Source organism: Ostrinia nubilalis, chromosome 16 (assembly GCF_963855985.1).
Source record: "Ostrinia nubilalis chromosome 16, ilOstNubi1.1, whole genome shotgun sequence".
NCBI classification, from domain to species: Eukaryota; Metazoa; Arthropoda; class Insecta; order Lepidoptera; family Crambidae; genus Ostrinia; species Ostrinia nubilalis.
The window spans coordinates 2,076,660-2,092,390 of record NC_087103.1 but is presented as its reverse complement, the minus strand read 5'-3'; the positions used below and the strand labels follow the sequence as shown (position 1 = coordinate 2,092,390).

The following is a 15,731-nucleotide window of genomic DNA, read 5'->3' as shown; positions in this document are numbered from 1 at the left end:
CTATATTGGACTGTAATATTACCTACTTTGTTTACCTACTTTATTATTATGTGTGACTTATATTATTATGACTGGATTAATTGTTACACGCCATAATTTGGCGAGACATGTTGAACTGTATCATCAATTTTGTGTTCCATCCTATGTACCGTGTTTCATGTAATAAACAATTTGAATTTGAATTTGAATCAATCTAATACTAACGTTCATTTTTTTAAATGTTTTGCAAACTTAGGACCAAAGAATTTAATAAGTTACATTAAAGCATAAAATACATTTTCTTGTGTCCAGCAAAAAAAGACTAAATGACAGCCCGGGGCAATATGGAAGCGTGCATGCGCCGGATTACCGCCTAATGCCCCGTAGATGAGCAATAAAGCTCTGTTTACTTTGCAATGACTAGATTTGTCTTGGAGACGAGGGCCGACGGCATCTAAATTAAAAAAATTGAACACACCTACATCGTGACAGAACTGTGGCTATTTTGAGAGTTTAATCAACTTTTTATTACAAAATAAGTTTTTGTAATAAAAAATATTAAATGCTATTCATATTAATTTCCTGTACTTAATTACATGTGATTTTGGAGAAGGTCATAAGTTCAAGGCCCTTACTGCAACCCTATCATTATTCCGCTGCCATGACGAATTTTATTTACTTACATGATTATAATAAGTGAATCTACAATCAATCCTTTTAATATCTAAGGTATTAATCTTAATTAAGTCAATTCCTTTAACAGACATACAAAGATAATAAAAATTCAGTACTAACATAATATCTAAAATATTTAAAAGTTTTTTAAACTAAAACTTTAGCGCGGGAACACACGCGGCACACGCCACAGAAAACATAATTTATGCACAGAGCAAATAAATAAATCAGTAAGGTATGCATTTCCTTTGCGCGCTTCCCTTGTCAATGAAATAAAAAAAAACAACTGTCACTAAAATTATTTCCGATTTTCGGCATTAATTTTTCTTTCGTAAAAATAAATTTATAGCTATTGAGAATTTAATTAACTAATTCTGCATTATGCAATACTTACGAGAATATCCTGCTGATAATAATGTGTGTAATCAATATTATTAGTTATTAAAATAAATGATTTGAAAAGTTCTTCAGAAAAATCTTTTGAACTGGCTTGAGAAGAAACAACTTATTATCATAACCAGGTAAGAACTCCACAATAATTAGATTTACCTAGCTACTATTAGCTTAGTATTTTTTTATCTCTTCTACTCAGTATAAAAACATCTTTATTCAAATATTTTTAAAAGCCCTTGCACTTAGATTAATAAAACCTAGATAGATAGTCAGTGCACGAAAGGTGAGGCAGTTTTTAGGGAGCCGGCACGGCTCACCCGTAAACGTCACATGAACTGTCAAAGTGAAAAATTGGTAAACACGTCCGACGAATTTTAATTAATTAAAACGGTTTGTGCTGTGAAAGGGTGTCTAAAATACATCAGAAAAACGAAAGAAAGTGACCAGTGTTACATTTCATAAGTAAGTACTACAATTCGACGCGTATTTTGCTTGAATTTGGCTTTCAAAAATTAAATACGGGAATGATACCAGTAACAAGAAAATTTATTTCCCAATTGTTCGCCGTACAAATACACTTCCTTTTTTATGAAATCGAGACTTTTAAGTCGATTTATCTTATTGTTATTAGGTAGGTACTTTGAATTCAATAAATAAGTAAGTACATGATGCGTTTTGTTTTTGTTAATTATAAAATAATTAAAAACGTATTAAAAATTTCCCTACTTTCGGGATAATCGCCTTCACCGTCTACACTCCCCAACAAAATTGACACTAATGACGTAAGATTTTTGCCTCACTCTTGACGAAGCGTTTGTATGAAGACTATCCATCTAGGTTTTATTAATCTAAGCCCTTGCATAACTATTGACAAATCCTTGCTAAACTATAATCTTGCCAGATTGTCCTTTCTGTTCCTAATATTATAGCTTAATTTATTTATTTTAAATTAAAGTCCTATTTGTTTAGAATAACAAATAAAATGTGACTTCATGCAATCAATAAAAAACTCTCAAGGAATTTATGAAAAAAGAAAGCCTTCACAAAAAAATATTTAGCTTATTGCTATGCTTACATATTTTTAGTTGATCTACTTGATTAAATTATTTTATCAGAATATAATTTCATTTTAATTTTACAGACAGCAAACATACATATAATACATATTCTTTTTGCTCTTTATGTAAATTTGTATCATTCTATTTTAAGTACCAGATAAATATTTTTATAGGTATTATAGATATTTGTAAAGTATTAATAGGCCACACCAGAAATGGAATAAATGTTTTAATAACAATAATATTTGAACATTAGATTCTTATTTTAATAATATAAAATTTGATTATGTGCACTAACACATAAGTAATATTTAATGGTTTGTAAATTTATTATCAAATTCTTTGAATTGTAAATAAAATGATTTAGATATTTTCTTTATCTTTAGTTACTTAGGTAATACAAATTATTTTTACAAAGATTTAACTACTACTACCAGCTACTTGAAAAAATTCAAATCAAATCATTTATTTGTAAAACATAAGTAAATGTGGAATTCATGAACTCAAGTTGTGTGCATTCTGATTCAAATTCATAATATTGAACTGGATTAACAATTTATTTAATATTATTATATTACATTATTATTACTTGGCAAACTTAAGGTGATAGAATTGGATATTGCTTTGGTACCTACTTATTAAGACTTAGGTCAGAGAAGTACAAAACTAAGTAACTAACAAATTTTATCTGTGTGTTATTATTCACAGATCTTATGCCTAAATTATTTAATTTTATAATTTAACTGGTAGAGTATATTTAGAGCATGTGGTAAGACTGTAAGTGATTAAATCAACTGTACTTTTCTGTGCTATAAAATATTTAAAAAAAAGTAAGTAGGTGTAAGTTACTTGTAACTGTAAATAGGTGATATTTAAATATTTTTCTCAAGCTTTAGTAGAATGCTTACTAAGAATGAATTCATAACAATTCTGAACAATTGTTTTAAATGATTTTTAAACTGTTTTAAGTTAATAACATTGAAGTGCCAATTTGTAATATTAAAAAATGTTTTATAGGCACTAAATTAACTAAAAAACCAATAAACAACTTATAAAGAAACTGGTATCAACTCAAAACATTGACTTCTTTTTACATTCTTGGCAGCTAACCCAAAACATCGTTAAAAAGAAAAAATACATTTCGTTCATAAAATATACTAGTTTTTATTTTCGCATCGTCTCGGATACCTATATGTCAACACGACGTTGGACGACCTTGCTTGAACGTAAAAGCACAGAATAGTAAGTTCCCTAGTTCTATTCCAGTCGTGTCAATTTCCGATCCAACTAGTAGTTAAATTTTTTGCAAGTTTTCTTGCAGTTTCTCTTTTGTTGCAAAATCACCTCTAATTAAGTCAATACTTAGTTCTTAGTACTTATTATTACAATAATTAATTTTCTTGTATACGTGTTTGTCTTGATGGCTTGTCCTAATAAAAAAAAATCGGTTAAACTATTCAAGGATAAAAAATACACACACATCTTTTTTCGGCGTCGAGTAATGAACCCTAGCATGTTTTACAAGCGTTCCTTGAATTGGCGCCAAGGTTATTGGAAAAACCAATTGCTACTATAAACAGATCTCCTGAAAGATAATGTAAAATTAGACTTTATTCCCGGGATACTAGTTCTCTTATTAAATGTAATCCGTGTCGGGAATATCATGCGCTTCGGCAATCGGTCCGCATGCATACGATATACGATCATGCTGAATCGTATTAAAACACAATACAGCGTGTCCATTAACGTTGCAAACGCTTCTGTAGCTTTTAATAAACATGCCTTACAAAAGAAATAGATATTACCTACTCATATTATGATGATACTTAGTTTTTGACTTCGCGCAGCGCAGCACCAAGGACCATGCCAGACCAGCATCAGCTATCTCATGGTCCTAGTTAGATAGATAGAACACACATTTTAGGATTGAAGTACTCGTCAATACGAATCAAAGGAGCCCAAACTCGGTGGGGTTGTGTAGTGTTATTGCGGAGTTCCTTTGGCCACCTTCTAGCTCCATCATCAGACCATGGCTACCATATACGATTGAAGTATCCGTCAATATGAATCAAAAGAGCCCAAACTCAATGGGGTTGTATCGTTTTACTACGGAGTTCCTATGCCCATGCCCACCTTCCAGCACCATCATAAGACCCTGGTTACCAAATAGGATTGAAGAACTCCTCAATACGAATCAAAAGAGCCCAAACTCGATGGGGTTGTGTCGTTTTACTGCGGAGTTCCTATGCCCTTGCCCACCTTCCAGCTCCATCATCAGACCCTGGCTACCATATTGCCTTGAAGTACTAGTCAATAGGAATCACAAGTCAAAATTCGATGAATTGATGTCGTTTTATTGTGGAGTTCCTATGCCACCTTCCAGCTCCATCATCAGACCCTACCATATACGATTGAATCCGAGTATCCGTCAATATGAATCAAAAGAGCCCAAACTCGATGGGGTTGTGTCGTTTTACTGCGGAGTTCCTATGCCGATGCCCACCTTCCAGCTCCATCATCAGACCCTAGTTACCAAATGTCATTGAAGTTCTTATCAACACGAATCAAAAGAGCCCAAACTCGATGAGGTTGTATCGTTTTATTGCGGAGTTCCTGTAATCACCTTCCAGCTCCATCATCAGACCCTGGTTACCAAACAGGATTGAAGAACTCGTCAATACGAATCAAACGAACCCAAACTCGATGGGGTTGTGTAGTTTTACTGCGGAGTTCCTATGCCCATGCCCACCTTCCAGCACCATCATAAGACCCTGGTTACCAAATAGGATTGAAGAACTCGTCAAGACGAATCAAACGAACCCAAACTCGATGGGGTTGTCTCGTTTTACTGCAGAGTTGCTATGCCCATGCCCACCTTCCAGCACCATCATGAGACCCTGGTTACCAAACAGGATTGAAGAACTCCTCAATACGAATCAAAAGAGCCCAAACTCAGTAGGGTTGTATCGTTTTACTGCGGAGTTCCTATGCCCATGCCCACCTTCCAGCTCCATCATCAGACCCTGGTTACCAAATAGGATTGAAGAACTCGTCAATACGAATCAAACGAGCCCAAACTCGATGGGGTTGTGTTGTTTTATTGCGGAGTTCCTGTAATCACATTTCTGCACCATAATCACGTTAAATCCCACAATGTAATGTAAACATATTGAAATATGTAATACGAGCAACGAGAGCTGATAATATCGCACAGTTACTAAATTAAATACATAATTTAACTGTTATCTTTTTACAAATTCCCTATTGGTGCAGATAATACATGTGCTTCGTTGTCTCCTGCGCAAAACAAAACTCTTAGCAAGTTTATCTCTTCTGAGAATTCATTGTGGACCCAGTATCGCATTGAGTTCATAATAGCATATAGATAGATAATATAGCTACACTCGCACGCTCTTCCGCTCCCAACCAAGCGGTTTTTACGCGCTATAGTTTATCTAAAGGTCTAAAGTCAGAAAAACCCAACATGAATAATTTTATCAAAATACATCCATATTTTGATTTGCGCTCTCATTTAAAAGTTTTGCTCATACAGACAGGCACAGGCAGCCATCATACCATTTGTAGTACGCGACTGAAATGGACGTGCGAATCCGAGCAATAAATTATTCATGAATTATAAATTTATTTGGATTCGTGAATTATAAATTTATGAATTGTAAATTTTAATAATTGACATGAGGTTATTTGTGTAGTATAGAGTAGTAGTGTGCACTTGCGTGTCGTCTTTCAAGAAGCTATTCAATATGGGCAATGCTTGGGTACGTAAATCACTTTTGTTGATTGTGTTAATATTTTGCAGTGTCTGCTTAATAGCACATAGTGTCCACGCCAATAAACACCGGCAAACAAAGTTTGATAAAAATTTACTCGTAGTGATTGAACCATCTCAGCTTAGGCTGAGTTGCACCACCTAACTTTAACCGTAACTATAACGATAACCGGTGTTTTTGTATGGAGTTTGACAGATTTTTGACGCAACCCAGTCTTAGTTCTGTGTACTTTTATCAATAGTTCTGTGACAATGTTACTCTTTATTTGTTTTATTAATTTTCGTCTTATATTAATGAATGAATGTGATAACAAAATGTGTCTAAACGTTTACGTGTGAAAATATAACAATCAGATAATTATAAACTATTTTATTAATAAGAGAGAATTAAGCTTTTGGTATTGCATCGTCTACAAATATTTACTTTAAAGCAGCCCTATTTTGATGTGATATTGTGTTAAATAATCAACATTTATTAGGTGATGTGCTTCCACATCATCACTTAAAAACCCGTTTCAGGACGTCAATATAAAAAATAAATATTACTTACTATAAACTATATACTAAAGATTACTATAAAGTAATCAGCGTCTCATGGTGTTGCCTCGTCGAACATAGATAGCACAACAGACAATACTTTATCGTTGCAAAATCGCCCCTATTGTAACAACATAAGATCGACAACGCTTAGCTTAATGTGCTCTACGGATTAAGCCGACAAATTGTAATGGCGCAAGTACACTTTGCGGGAAATTGTCCAAGTCGAAGCACTAGCCCGCACACCGAAGTATGGGCGACCCACGCGAGGAGAGAGGAGAAAGTAACCGAGATGGTGTTCACACTATTAAGTCTTGGCACTTCCCGCATAATGTACTTGCGCCATAAGATACAAGGCACAATTTAGGCAGTCTAAAATCTATGTCTTGAAGGTCGTCGGTGTGTTCACCGCGATGTGTGATTGGAAATTTAAATTGAGTCCCATGTCTCAACAACGTAGCTTATTTTATTGATCGAGTAATATTGTCAGTCGCACATGTATGTTGCGCACGCGCATACATCTGAATAAAAGTGCATAAAACGTAAATATTATGGAATCATTGCGGAATTTGATGCAGAACATAAATTCGAGTGGTTCGTTGTTCAGTAAAATAAAACTACTGCATACTGTTTACTCTATTTGCTAAATAAAAATTTCCTGTTTTAATAAAATATTTAGTTTTACGATAGGTAGGTTATATTATTATATATTTATACATATTTGCGAAAGAGTTAACCGTTTAATGTAACTTCTGTTTTAAACTTTGACCTTTATTTTACCGTTATCAATTTCCGGTCCCTTGGCTTATTGACGGATGAATGAGATGAACTTTTAACTCCTAACAAAAGTGTGTGTGTCTAACAAAACTTTGTTTTTTATTGAAAAAAAGTCTGAATCGTACCTTTTTTAATTTACTTTATTAATGTGCTTTGGCTTATGTTTTTGAGTTTATAAAGATTATCGTTTTGTGTTATGATTTTTCCTGTTTTAAGTTTGTTTTATTATAAAAAATGCATTTTTCCATAACAAAAATTGGTATTTTCTAAGGATTGTTTATTGTTGATTTGTGTTTAAAGTATGTTTTGCCATAAGCCAATTTTCCCTTCCTGACCGCCATTTATTATTATTTATTTATTTCTTTTTTCTATGTTTTGTTTTGTTTTGTTTTGTCGTAGCTATGAGTCGCCAGGAGTCAGCCGACGCTGATCGTCACTTCCACGGTCAGCCTTCGGAACCGGACGGAGACCACGGGCCACGCGACTTGCCGTATCCGGACGGTGAGTCATTTCTGTCGATACTTTTTGGGACGCCTGATACACTAACGCCGGATTGCCAAATCCCAATACAAATCCGTCCATCAACTGTCTTTTAATATGTTGTCGATCAAATATCCATAATTTTCGATGCTTTTACACTTTCACATTGTTTTAATATTATAAACAATATGAAAATTAATGTTATAAACAATATGTAAAGTAAAAACATCGAAAACTGTTATATCTATTTCGACCAAAAACAGATATAAATTTGACAGTTGACGAACGGATTGAGATTGGAATTGATTATAGAAATCAGCGCATCTAAGCGTTTTTCTATGGCGTTACCTACTGTTCATGGCGTGGCAATGTAAGCTTAGCGTACAAATACGCTTCTTAGGCTGAGTTGCACCACCTAACTTTGACCGTAACTATAACGATAACCGATGTTTTTTGTATGAAGTTTGAATTATTTTTTTTTCAAAGTCAAAGTAAGATGGTGCAACCCTGTCTTAGTGTTATATTTTCTTTAAAGGTGAAACAATTTTTACAAACTTTTATGATACAATACTGCTACTAAGTTATCCCGGTGCGAAATCAATTTTAACACTTATTGTTCACATCACAATTTTCTGAAAATACGGCACGGGATTTTTATTTTATGAAAATACGATCATAAACACTTTTTTGTCAACAACAAACAGACGGGATCGAACTCGCGCTCACTGACATAGTAGTGAAATTTTCAGCCACTACGCCAAATCGGTCATAATATGGATCACAAAATTATCTACTACTTCGCTACGCGATACGCGAGGAGATTGGCCTTGACGCGATCACAGCTTTGTGACGTGGGTCTTCTTATCAGCAAGTCATACCTAATAATGAATGACTTTGGCTGAACTTATTGCTTTAGAACGCGACACAAACGTGAAAGCCAGTATTTAGTCAACATAATATTTGTCTTAGGTCAAAACATTTTAGTCAAGACTCTTGTTAATGCATAAAAATTCTAGAATCCTAAAAATTTAACGTCACTTCTTCATGATCACTACTCAAGTTAATAAGGAGTTTGTCAGAGTGATCAGAAATCATAAGATGTTAATTCCGTTCCAGATTCCAATTTACCTCAAGACGAACTGGCGACTCAAGACCAGGGTGAACAAAAAGAAACTTCTTGGTACGGGAAAAGCAGTTGTTTTCTGCCTACGAGTTTCTTTGATCTACAATCCAACATAGACTTTTTGAACGAGTGCTGCCCTCTAAGTATTCAAGTGGTCGATTGCAAAGAGCATCCCTGGTATTATAAGAAATATAACTTGTCCTACACACAAGAAAACAAATTAAACATGGATAATAATTCCAGTGAAAACTTACATAATCCAATTACCATAGATCTAACTGATTATACGTGCGACGGTTTTCTAAATAAAAATGAAATGGTTAATATACCCCATAATATTATATGCCAATCAAAAAATGTTGATAAGAAACGTAAAAATGATCAAACAAAAAACATTTCATGTAAACGATATAAAAGCGATGCAGATTTAGCTCTTAGTCAAGCAAACGTATCTAAATTAGATTATAATTATAAACATAATACTGGTTTGATAGGTTTAAAAGTCGTATCATCTGAGCAACTTAACAATATTTCATCGAGCGCAAATACAAATAAAACCAAATTCACCAAAGTGCCAAAACCGAGTAAATGCAAAACGGCCAAAGCTCGACCAAAGCCTAAACCAATAGAAAAAAATGAAACCATTACCTCTGCTTTAAAACTTTTAAGAAATTTAGGGACTACAATTCACACTGTAACTAATATAAACACTGAGAGTAGTGGAGCAAACCCAACCAATGGCAATGCAAGCATAATAGGCTTTCTGAAGACTACAACATGTGCTAAGCCTAAATCAAAAGAAAAAAATGAAACTTTTACCTCAGCTTCAGAAACGTTGCGGACTACAATACCGGTGGTTAATAAAAACCTTGAGAATGAAAGAAACCCAACTAGTAGAAATGCAAGCATAAGCCTGCCTATTCTTCCTGCTACTATAACATGTACTAAGCCTAAACCAAAAGCAAAAAATGAAACTGTTACCACAGCTTCAGAAACGTTGCGGACTATAATACAACCGGTGGTTAATAGAAACCTTGAAAATGAAAGAAACCCAACCAGTAGAAATGCAAGCATAAGTCTGCCTATTCTTCCTGCCACTATAACATGTGCTAAGCCTAAACCAAAAACAAGAAATGAAACTGTTACCACAGCTTCAGAAACGTTGCGGACTATAATACAACCGGTGGTTAATAGAAACCTTGAAAATGAAAGAAACCCAACCAGTAGAAATGCAAGCATAAGTCTGCCTATTCTTTCTGCCACTATAACATGTGCTAAGCCTAAACCAAAAACAAGAAATGAAACTGTTACCGCAGCTTCAGGAACTTTGAGGACTACAGTTCAACCGGTGGTTAATAAAAACCCTGAAAATGAAAGAAACCCAACCAGTAGAAATGCAAGCATAAACCTGCCTATTGTTCCTGCTACTATAACATGTGTTACGCCTAAACTAAAAGAAAAAAATAAAACTAATACCTCATCTTCAGGAACTTTGGGGACTACAGTTCAACCGGCAGTTAATAAAAACCCTGAGAATAAAAGTAACTCAACTACTGGAAATGCACGCCTGCCTGTTCTTCCTGCTACTGTAACCTGTTCTAAGCCTAAACCAAAAGAAAAAAAATATAATATTACCGCAGCTTCAGAAACTTTGCGGACTACAGTTGAACCGGTGACTATTAAAAACCCTGAAAATGGAAGAAACCCAACCAGTAGAAATGCAAACATAAGCCTGCCTGTTCTCCCTGCTACTACAACTTGTACTAAGCCTAGCCCAAATGAAAAAAAATATTACATTACCTCAGCTTCTGAAAGTTTAGGCCTTTTAGGCACTATAATTCAACCTATGGACAATAAGAACTTAGAAAACAGAGCAAACCCAACCAATGGAAATGTCAGAATTAGCAATAATGAAACTCCTGTATCTCCAAGTAATTCAGCAGTTAAGTCACGTCAAAATAATATTTTTAAGAGAAAAAAACAAAAAAATATGCCTACTATATCTCCAGTTTACATAGCACATTACAAAAAATATTTGGAACTTAATAATTCAAGTGCTTCATTGATTAAAAATAATCTTAATGAACAATCGAAGAATAATTTGATTAAACAAATAACCCCTACGAGTATCGTAGAGAGAGATTCGACTAATGTAGTAGCTGCAAGTTCTAGCTCATTTAGATCCAATTCTCCAATATTACCATGCAATAGTAATTCAGAACTTAAGCAACTACTAAGAAAAGATATCCAGTATACTAAAGTCGCAAAAGACAAAAATGCACACTCGATGAAACCAACTGTTACAAATAATGTAGTTTATAAAAATGAAAATATTATTATTACAGTGCCAAGCAATTCCAAAAATTCTCAGAAGCAGCCACTGCCAAGTGAATTAGATAAATTGACAAAAGGAAATGATAATGATGTGAAAAATATTGAAGCATCTAAAACAAGTCTCCATAGTGCAATGTCTAATGATAATATGAATTCTATTACTAAAGAGAGGATGAATCCAGCTAATAAATTTAAGTTAACACCTTCAAAGAAAACCGATCTAAAAAATTCTGATAAACATATTTATGACAATAATAACGCAATGTCAGCCACTTCCAACAATCAGTATCACACACACAATGGAGCTCGAAAACCTAGCTTAATTAATCATAACAGCAACATCATTCATAAGTCTACTTGTAAGTCGAAATCTTCCAACAGTTCCAAGACTCTGCCCGTTCCCAATTTACGTACCGAGTCAACACATTCCCCAATAGTTGATGTTAACAAAATACCCGCTACCAACACTATGAAACACCCAGGCAACTTGGTTCAAATACAGGAGCAAAAAACCGGCTCTAACATGAATGAGAGCATAAGAGCAAATATGAATACGAATGATAGCGCACTTAATGAACAGGCCATTTATCAGCGGAACTATGCTACAACTGTAACAAATATACAAGTGCCAAATCAGGTATTGCAACCAGGAAAGATTTCTAAAACCGAGCCCCCAAACAAGAATTCTGCAGCTCCAGCAAAGAATAAAACTCCTGTATCTACGAACATGCGAAACCAACCGAAATTTTATAGCCATGATATTACAGTAAATGGATCCCCGAATAACTTTACACGCAATCACACAAATGTCACTCAATCAGCTGTAAATATAGGATATCCACATATACCTTACACTGGAGGGCATCCCATTTCACACCTTCCAAATCCGTCTTATCCACCGCCCCCTCTGCAGTACCCACCGCCCCCTCTGCAGTGCCCACCGCCGCCGCCGCCGCCGCCGCCTCCAACTCCACACGTCACGTCGCTGCCACCGCCGCCATTACCTCCTCAGCACCTACTAACGTCACTCCAGCCTCTGTGGTTCACACATCCCCCTCCACCTATACCAGAACAATATCAAAACAAAAACCAACCACAAATCTATGGCAACAAACCTGCTGGAGAAATCGCCAGAGACGATAACACTATTGGGAGTCGTAATGTGCCCACGATATTAAAACGTAATGATGTAATTATTACTCCTATAAACAACAACAATTTAACATTTGAAAACCAACACGTAGAAGCGAAAGGTGCTGATACAACTTTGAAACAGTCAACGAATAGTAGCAATGTACTTCGTAATGGTGATAATATGCCTAATATTGATAAAAGTAAAACATCGAAACCTGGCCCTCTTTGCATGAAGAATAAGACAGGACCTTTCGCCGTCAAAAAAATGTGTCTTGAACCAAACATAAAGGCACAGTCACATGGTCCTCAGCCAAATAGAGGCTACTCTCCGGCGCTAAGTCCGCAAAATGAAATATTGGCAAGACTACAGGCCCAAATGAACCCAATGTTATTTCCCAATGCTGACACAAATACACCCACAAATTCTAGAGCGCCAAAAAGCTTTAAAGGCCAAGCAAAGAAATCTGCTAGGAAATGTGAAAATACGTGCAAGTCACCTAAATCGTTAAACGATATCGTCAACATGAGACAAGAGTATGAAATTTAGTTTCTTTCATTTTGTGCAATTAATGCTGAATCTTATATTTAAAGTCATAGTTCCTAGTAAATTACCTCTTCTAGTAAATAGAATTAAGTATAAATAGGTTCATCCTAGTGCGCTTGTTAGGTAGGACAATTTGCGCATAAAGGGAAGCATTTACTCATGCAAAATAAAATACATTTATAAATAACTAGATTTAATTTTATGTCCAAAGATATTTTAGTTGATTGATATTTGTAAGCTTTTTTGAAAAAACTCAAATACTGTTTTAGTTCTTGCAACTCACGAAGGCGAGTGAGCTTTACTTGTGTGTACGTGTATGTATGATAGACTATCGTTAAGTGCATGTGCACTTAACGATAGTCTATCAAAACTTTTAATAATTTAGAATAACGAACAATAGCGAGCCATCACACATATAAAGCTCACTCGCCTTTCGTGAATTGCAACAACTATAATAAGTAATTATGTTTGTATAAAATGTTTAATTTAACGCATTTACATAAGTAGTTCATAAATTTAATACCTATAGGTAGATATAGATGGAGCTAAGATAATGTTTTCATATTAAATATTATTTTCAGATTATTTTGAAAAAAATTACGTTTAAGTTTAATCATAGGACTGTTACATGATGAAGTTCGATGCAATTCAAATAGTTATGCATTTATTTAGTTATTATTTTATTTTAAGTATGGACTTTAAGTAATCTCTTGATTTATTTCTTGAGAACAACGTTGATGTCTTTTTCTTAGCGTAAATATTTTCTTGTTGTTTTTTGCAAAAAATAATGCATGTATTTTAGTGTATAAGTTTCTTCAAATGCCGCTGGCAAAAAAGGTCTCGGTTGAAAAGATTTGACGGTTAAAAATAACCTTTATGTAAATAAATCCAAAGAATATATTTTTCTACATTTATAGCTGCTTGTTTCATTTTATGAGTTGCCCTGGTTTGCAAATAATGTATTTTTTCGTACTTAATCCTCTAGCAAATCTTTTTTAGGCCATATAGATTCAATTTACTTCTACAAATTATGCAATACTAGCTTTCCGCCCGCGGCTTCGCCCGCGTGGAATTTTGTCTGTCACAGAAAAACTTTATCGCGCGCGTCCCTGTTTCAAAAACCGGGATAAAAACTATCCTATGTTCTTTCCCGGGACTCAAACTATCTCTATGCCAAATTTCATCAAAATCGGTTGCGAGGTTTAAGCGGGAAAGCGTAACAGACAGACAGACAGAGTTACTTTCGCATTTATAATATTAGTTGGGATTAGTTAAAGCGAGGTTTTTTAATAAAAAATCAGTAATCCAGTAACGCAGCAGGATCCCACGTACGCGTACGCGTGAAAAACCTTTATCAACATAGGGCTTAGATTAATAAAACCTAGATAGATAGTCAGTGCACGAAAGGTGAGGCAGTTTTTAGGGAGCCGGCACGGCTCACCCGTAAACGTCACATGAACTGTCAAAGTGAAAAATTGGTAAACACGTCCGACGAATTTTAATTAATTAAAACGGTTTGTGCTGTGAAAGGGTGTCTAAAATACATCAGAAAAACGAAAGAAAGTGACCAGTGATACATTTCATAAGTGAGTACTACAATTCGACGCGTATTTTGCTTGAATTTGGCTTTCAAAAATTAAATACGGGAATGATACCAGTAACAAGAAAATTTATTTCCCAATTGTTCGCCGTACAAATACACTTCCTTTTTTATGAAATCGAGACTTTTAAGTCGATTTATCTTATTGTTACTATGTAGGTACTTTGAATTCAATAAATAAGTAAGTACATGATGCGTTTTGTTATTGTTAATTATAAAATAATTAAAAACGTATTAAAAATTTCCCTACTTTCGGGAAAATCGCCTTCACTGTCTACACTCCCCAACAAAATTGACACTAATGACATAAGATTTTTGCCTCACTCTTGACGAAGCGTTTGTATGAAGACTATCCATCTAGGTTTTATTAATCTAAGACATAGGGTATGAAAAATAGTTGACGTCATATTTTATCTTATATTATATATATAAAAGAAAGTCGTGTTAGTTACTCCACTTATAACTCAAGAACGGCTGAACCGATTTAGCTGAAAATTGTCAGGGAGGTAGTTTAGAGCCAGGAGAAGGACATAGGATACTTTTAAAAAAAAGTCTGCTTATTTATTGCCATTAAGGCGGAACAAAGTTCTCCGGGTCAGCTAGTTTTGTAATAAAACCTTAATGCTGTCGACTACTTAACCTGAATTAAACTGCCATAATTTGAAACACACACACAAAATTACAATAGGTACATAAAAACAATCTAAAGTGATGCTTATGGATAACAGGGTGGGTTTATAACAGTTAAATTTTACAATTTTGAATTGCAATAAAAAGAAAACAAATAAGAATTGAACTTAACTTTTTATTCTATTCAATCGTCGGTCGTTATTATTTTAACAGTTGATAAAAAATCCATAAAAACTTTTAACTCCAATAAAAATAACAAATCGACAGATGTTTTAATTCTACAACTAGCTGAGAAGGAATTTTGATCACTCTTAGTTTATTTTATTTACACTAACGCCACGGCTTCGCTAGAATGCTAAGTAAATAAACTTGCTTCTTGAATCACTTGCTAAAAACTGCATTATATCATACTGGCCTGCAAAACTAATGCCCATCAATCCCTAATTTTTAAGTGACCCCTATGTAAACAAAATTTCTGAAGTGTTACCATATAGGGGTCACTTAAAAATTAGGGATTGATGGTGAAAACGGGCAGTTACTTAAATTTTTTGTACACTATAGAAGTTAGAGCTTATTTAAATACAACATTTATAGCAAATCCTATCAGTTTTCTTTGACACTAATAGCAGAAGACACGAAGTCCAAAGTTGCAATTTTAAGGCTAAGTTTAAGTTGCA

At 34.4% G+C, this 15,731-nt stretch overlaps 1 protein-coding gene across 3 annotated transcripts; it reads left to right on the top strand.

The window, feature by feature from the left end:
* The first annotated feature begins 1,028 nt into the window (after nt 1–1,028).
* LOC135079237 (formin-J-like) lies at nt 1,029–13,740 on the top strand. 3 transcript variants are annotated; one of them, XM_063973829.1, is made up of 3 exons: nt 1,029–1,175; nt 7,609–7,710; nt 8,806–13,740. In XM_063973829.1, the coding sequence occupies exons 2-3, from the start codon at nt 7,611–7,613 to the stop codon at nt 12,825–12,827; spliced, it is 4,122 nt and encodes a 1,373-aa protein (XP_063829899.1). In that variant the 5' UTR covers nt 1,029–1,175; nt 7,609–7,610; the 3' UTR covers nt 12,828–13,740. The 3 variants fall into 3 exon arrangements, with proteins under 3 accessions (XP_063829899.1, XP_063829898.1, XP_063829897.1); XM_063973828.1 differs by lacking the exon at nt 1,029–1,175 and adding an exon at nt 5,515–5,884; XM_063973827.1 differs by lacking the exon at nt 1,029–1,175 and adding an exon at nt 6,922–7,026.
* Nucleotides 13,741–15,731: the final 1,991 nt, after the last annotated feature.

What these genes read in the sequence shown, in the direction of transcription:
- LOC135079237 (XM_063973827.1), top strand. Translation starts at nt 6,984, where the DNA reads ATGGAATCATTGCGGAATTTGATGCAGAACATAAATTCGAGTG. An exon ending in GCAGAACATAAATTCGAGTG is followed by an intron (nt 7,027 to 7,608) that starts GTTCGTTGTTCA and finishes GTTTTGTCGTAG; the next exon opens with CTATGAGTCGCCAGGAGTCA. An exon ending in CGACTTGCCGTATCCGGACG is followed by an intron (nt 7,711 to 8,805) that starts GTGAGTCATTTC and finishes ATTCCGTTCCAG; the next exon opens with ATTCCAATTTACCTCAAGAC.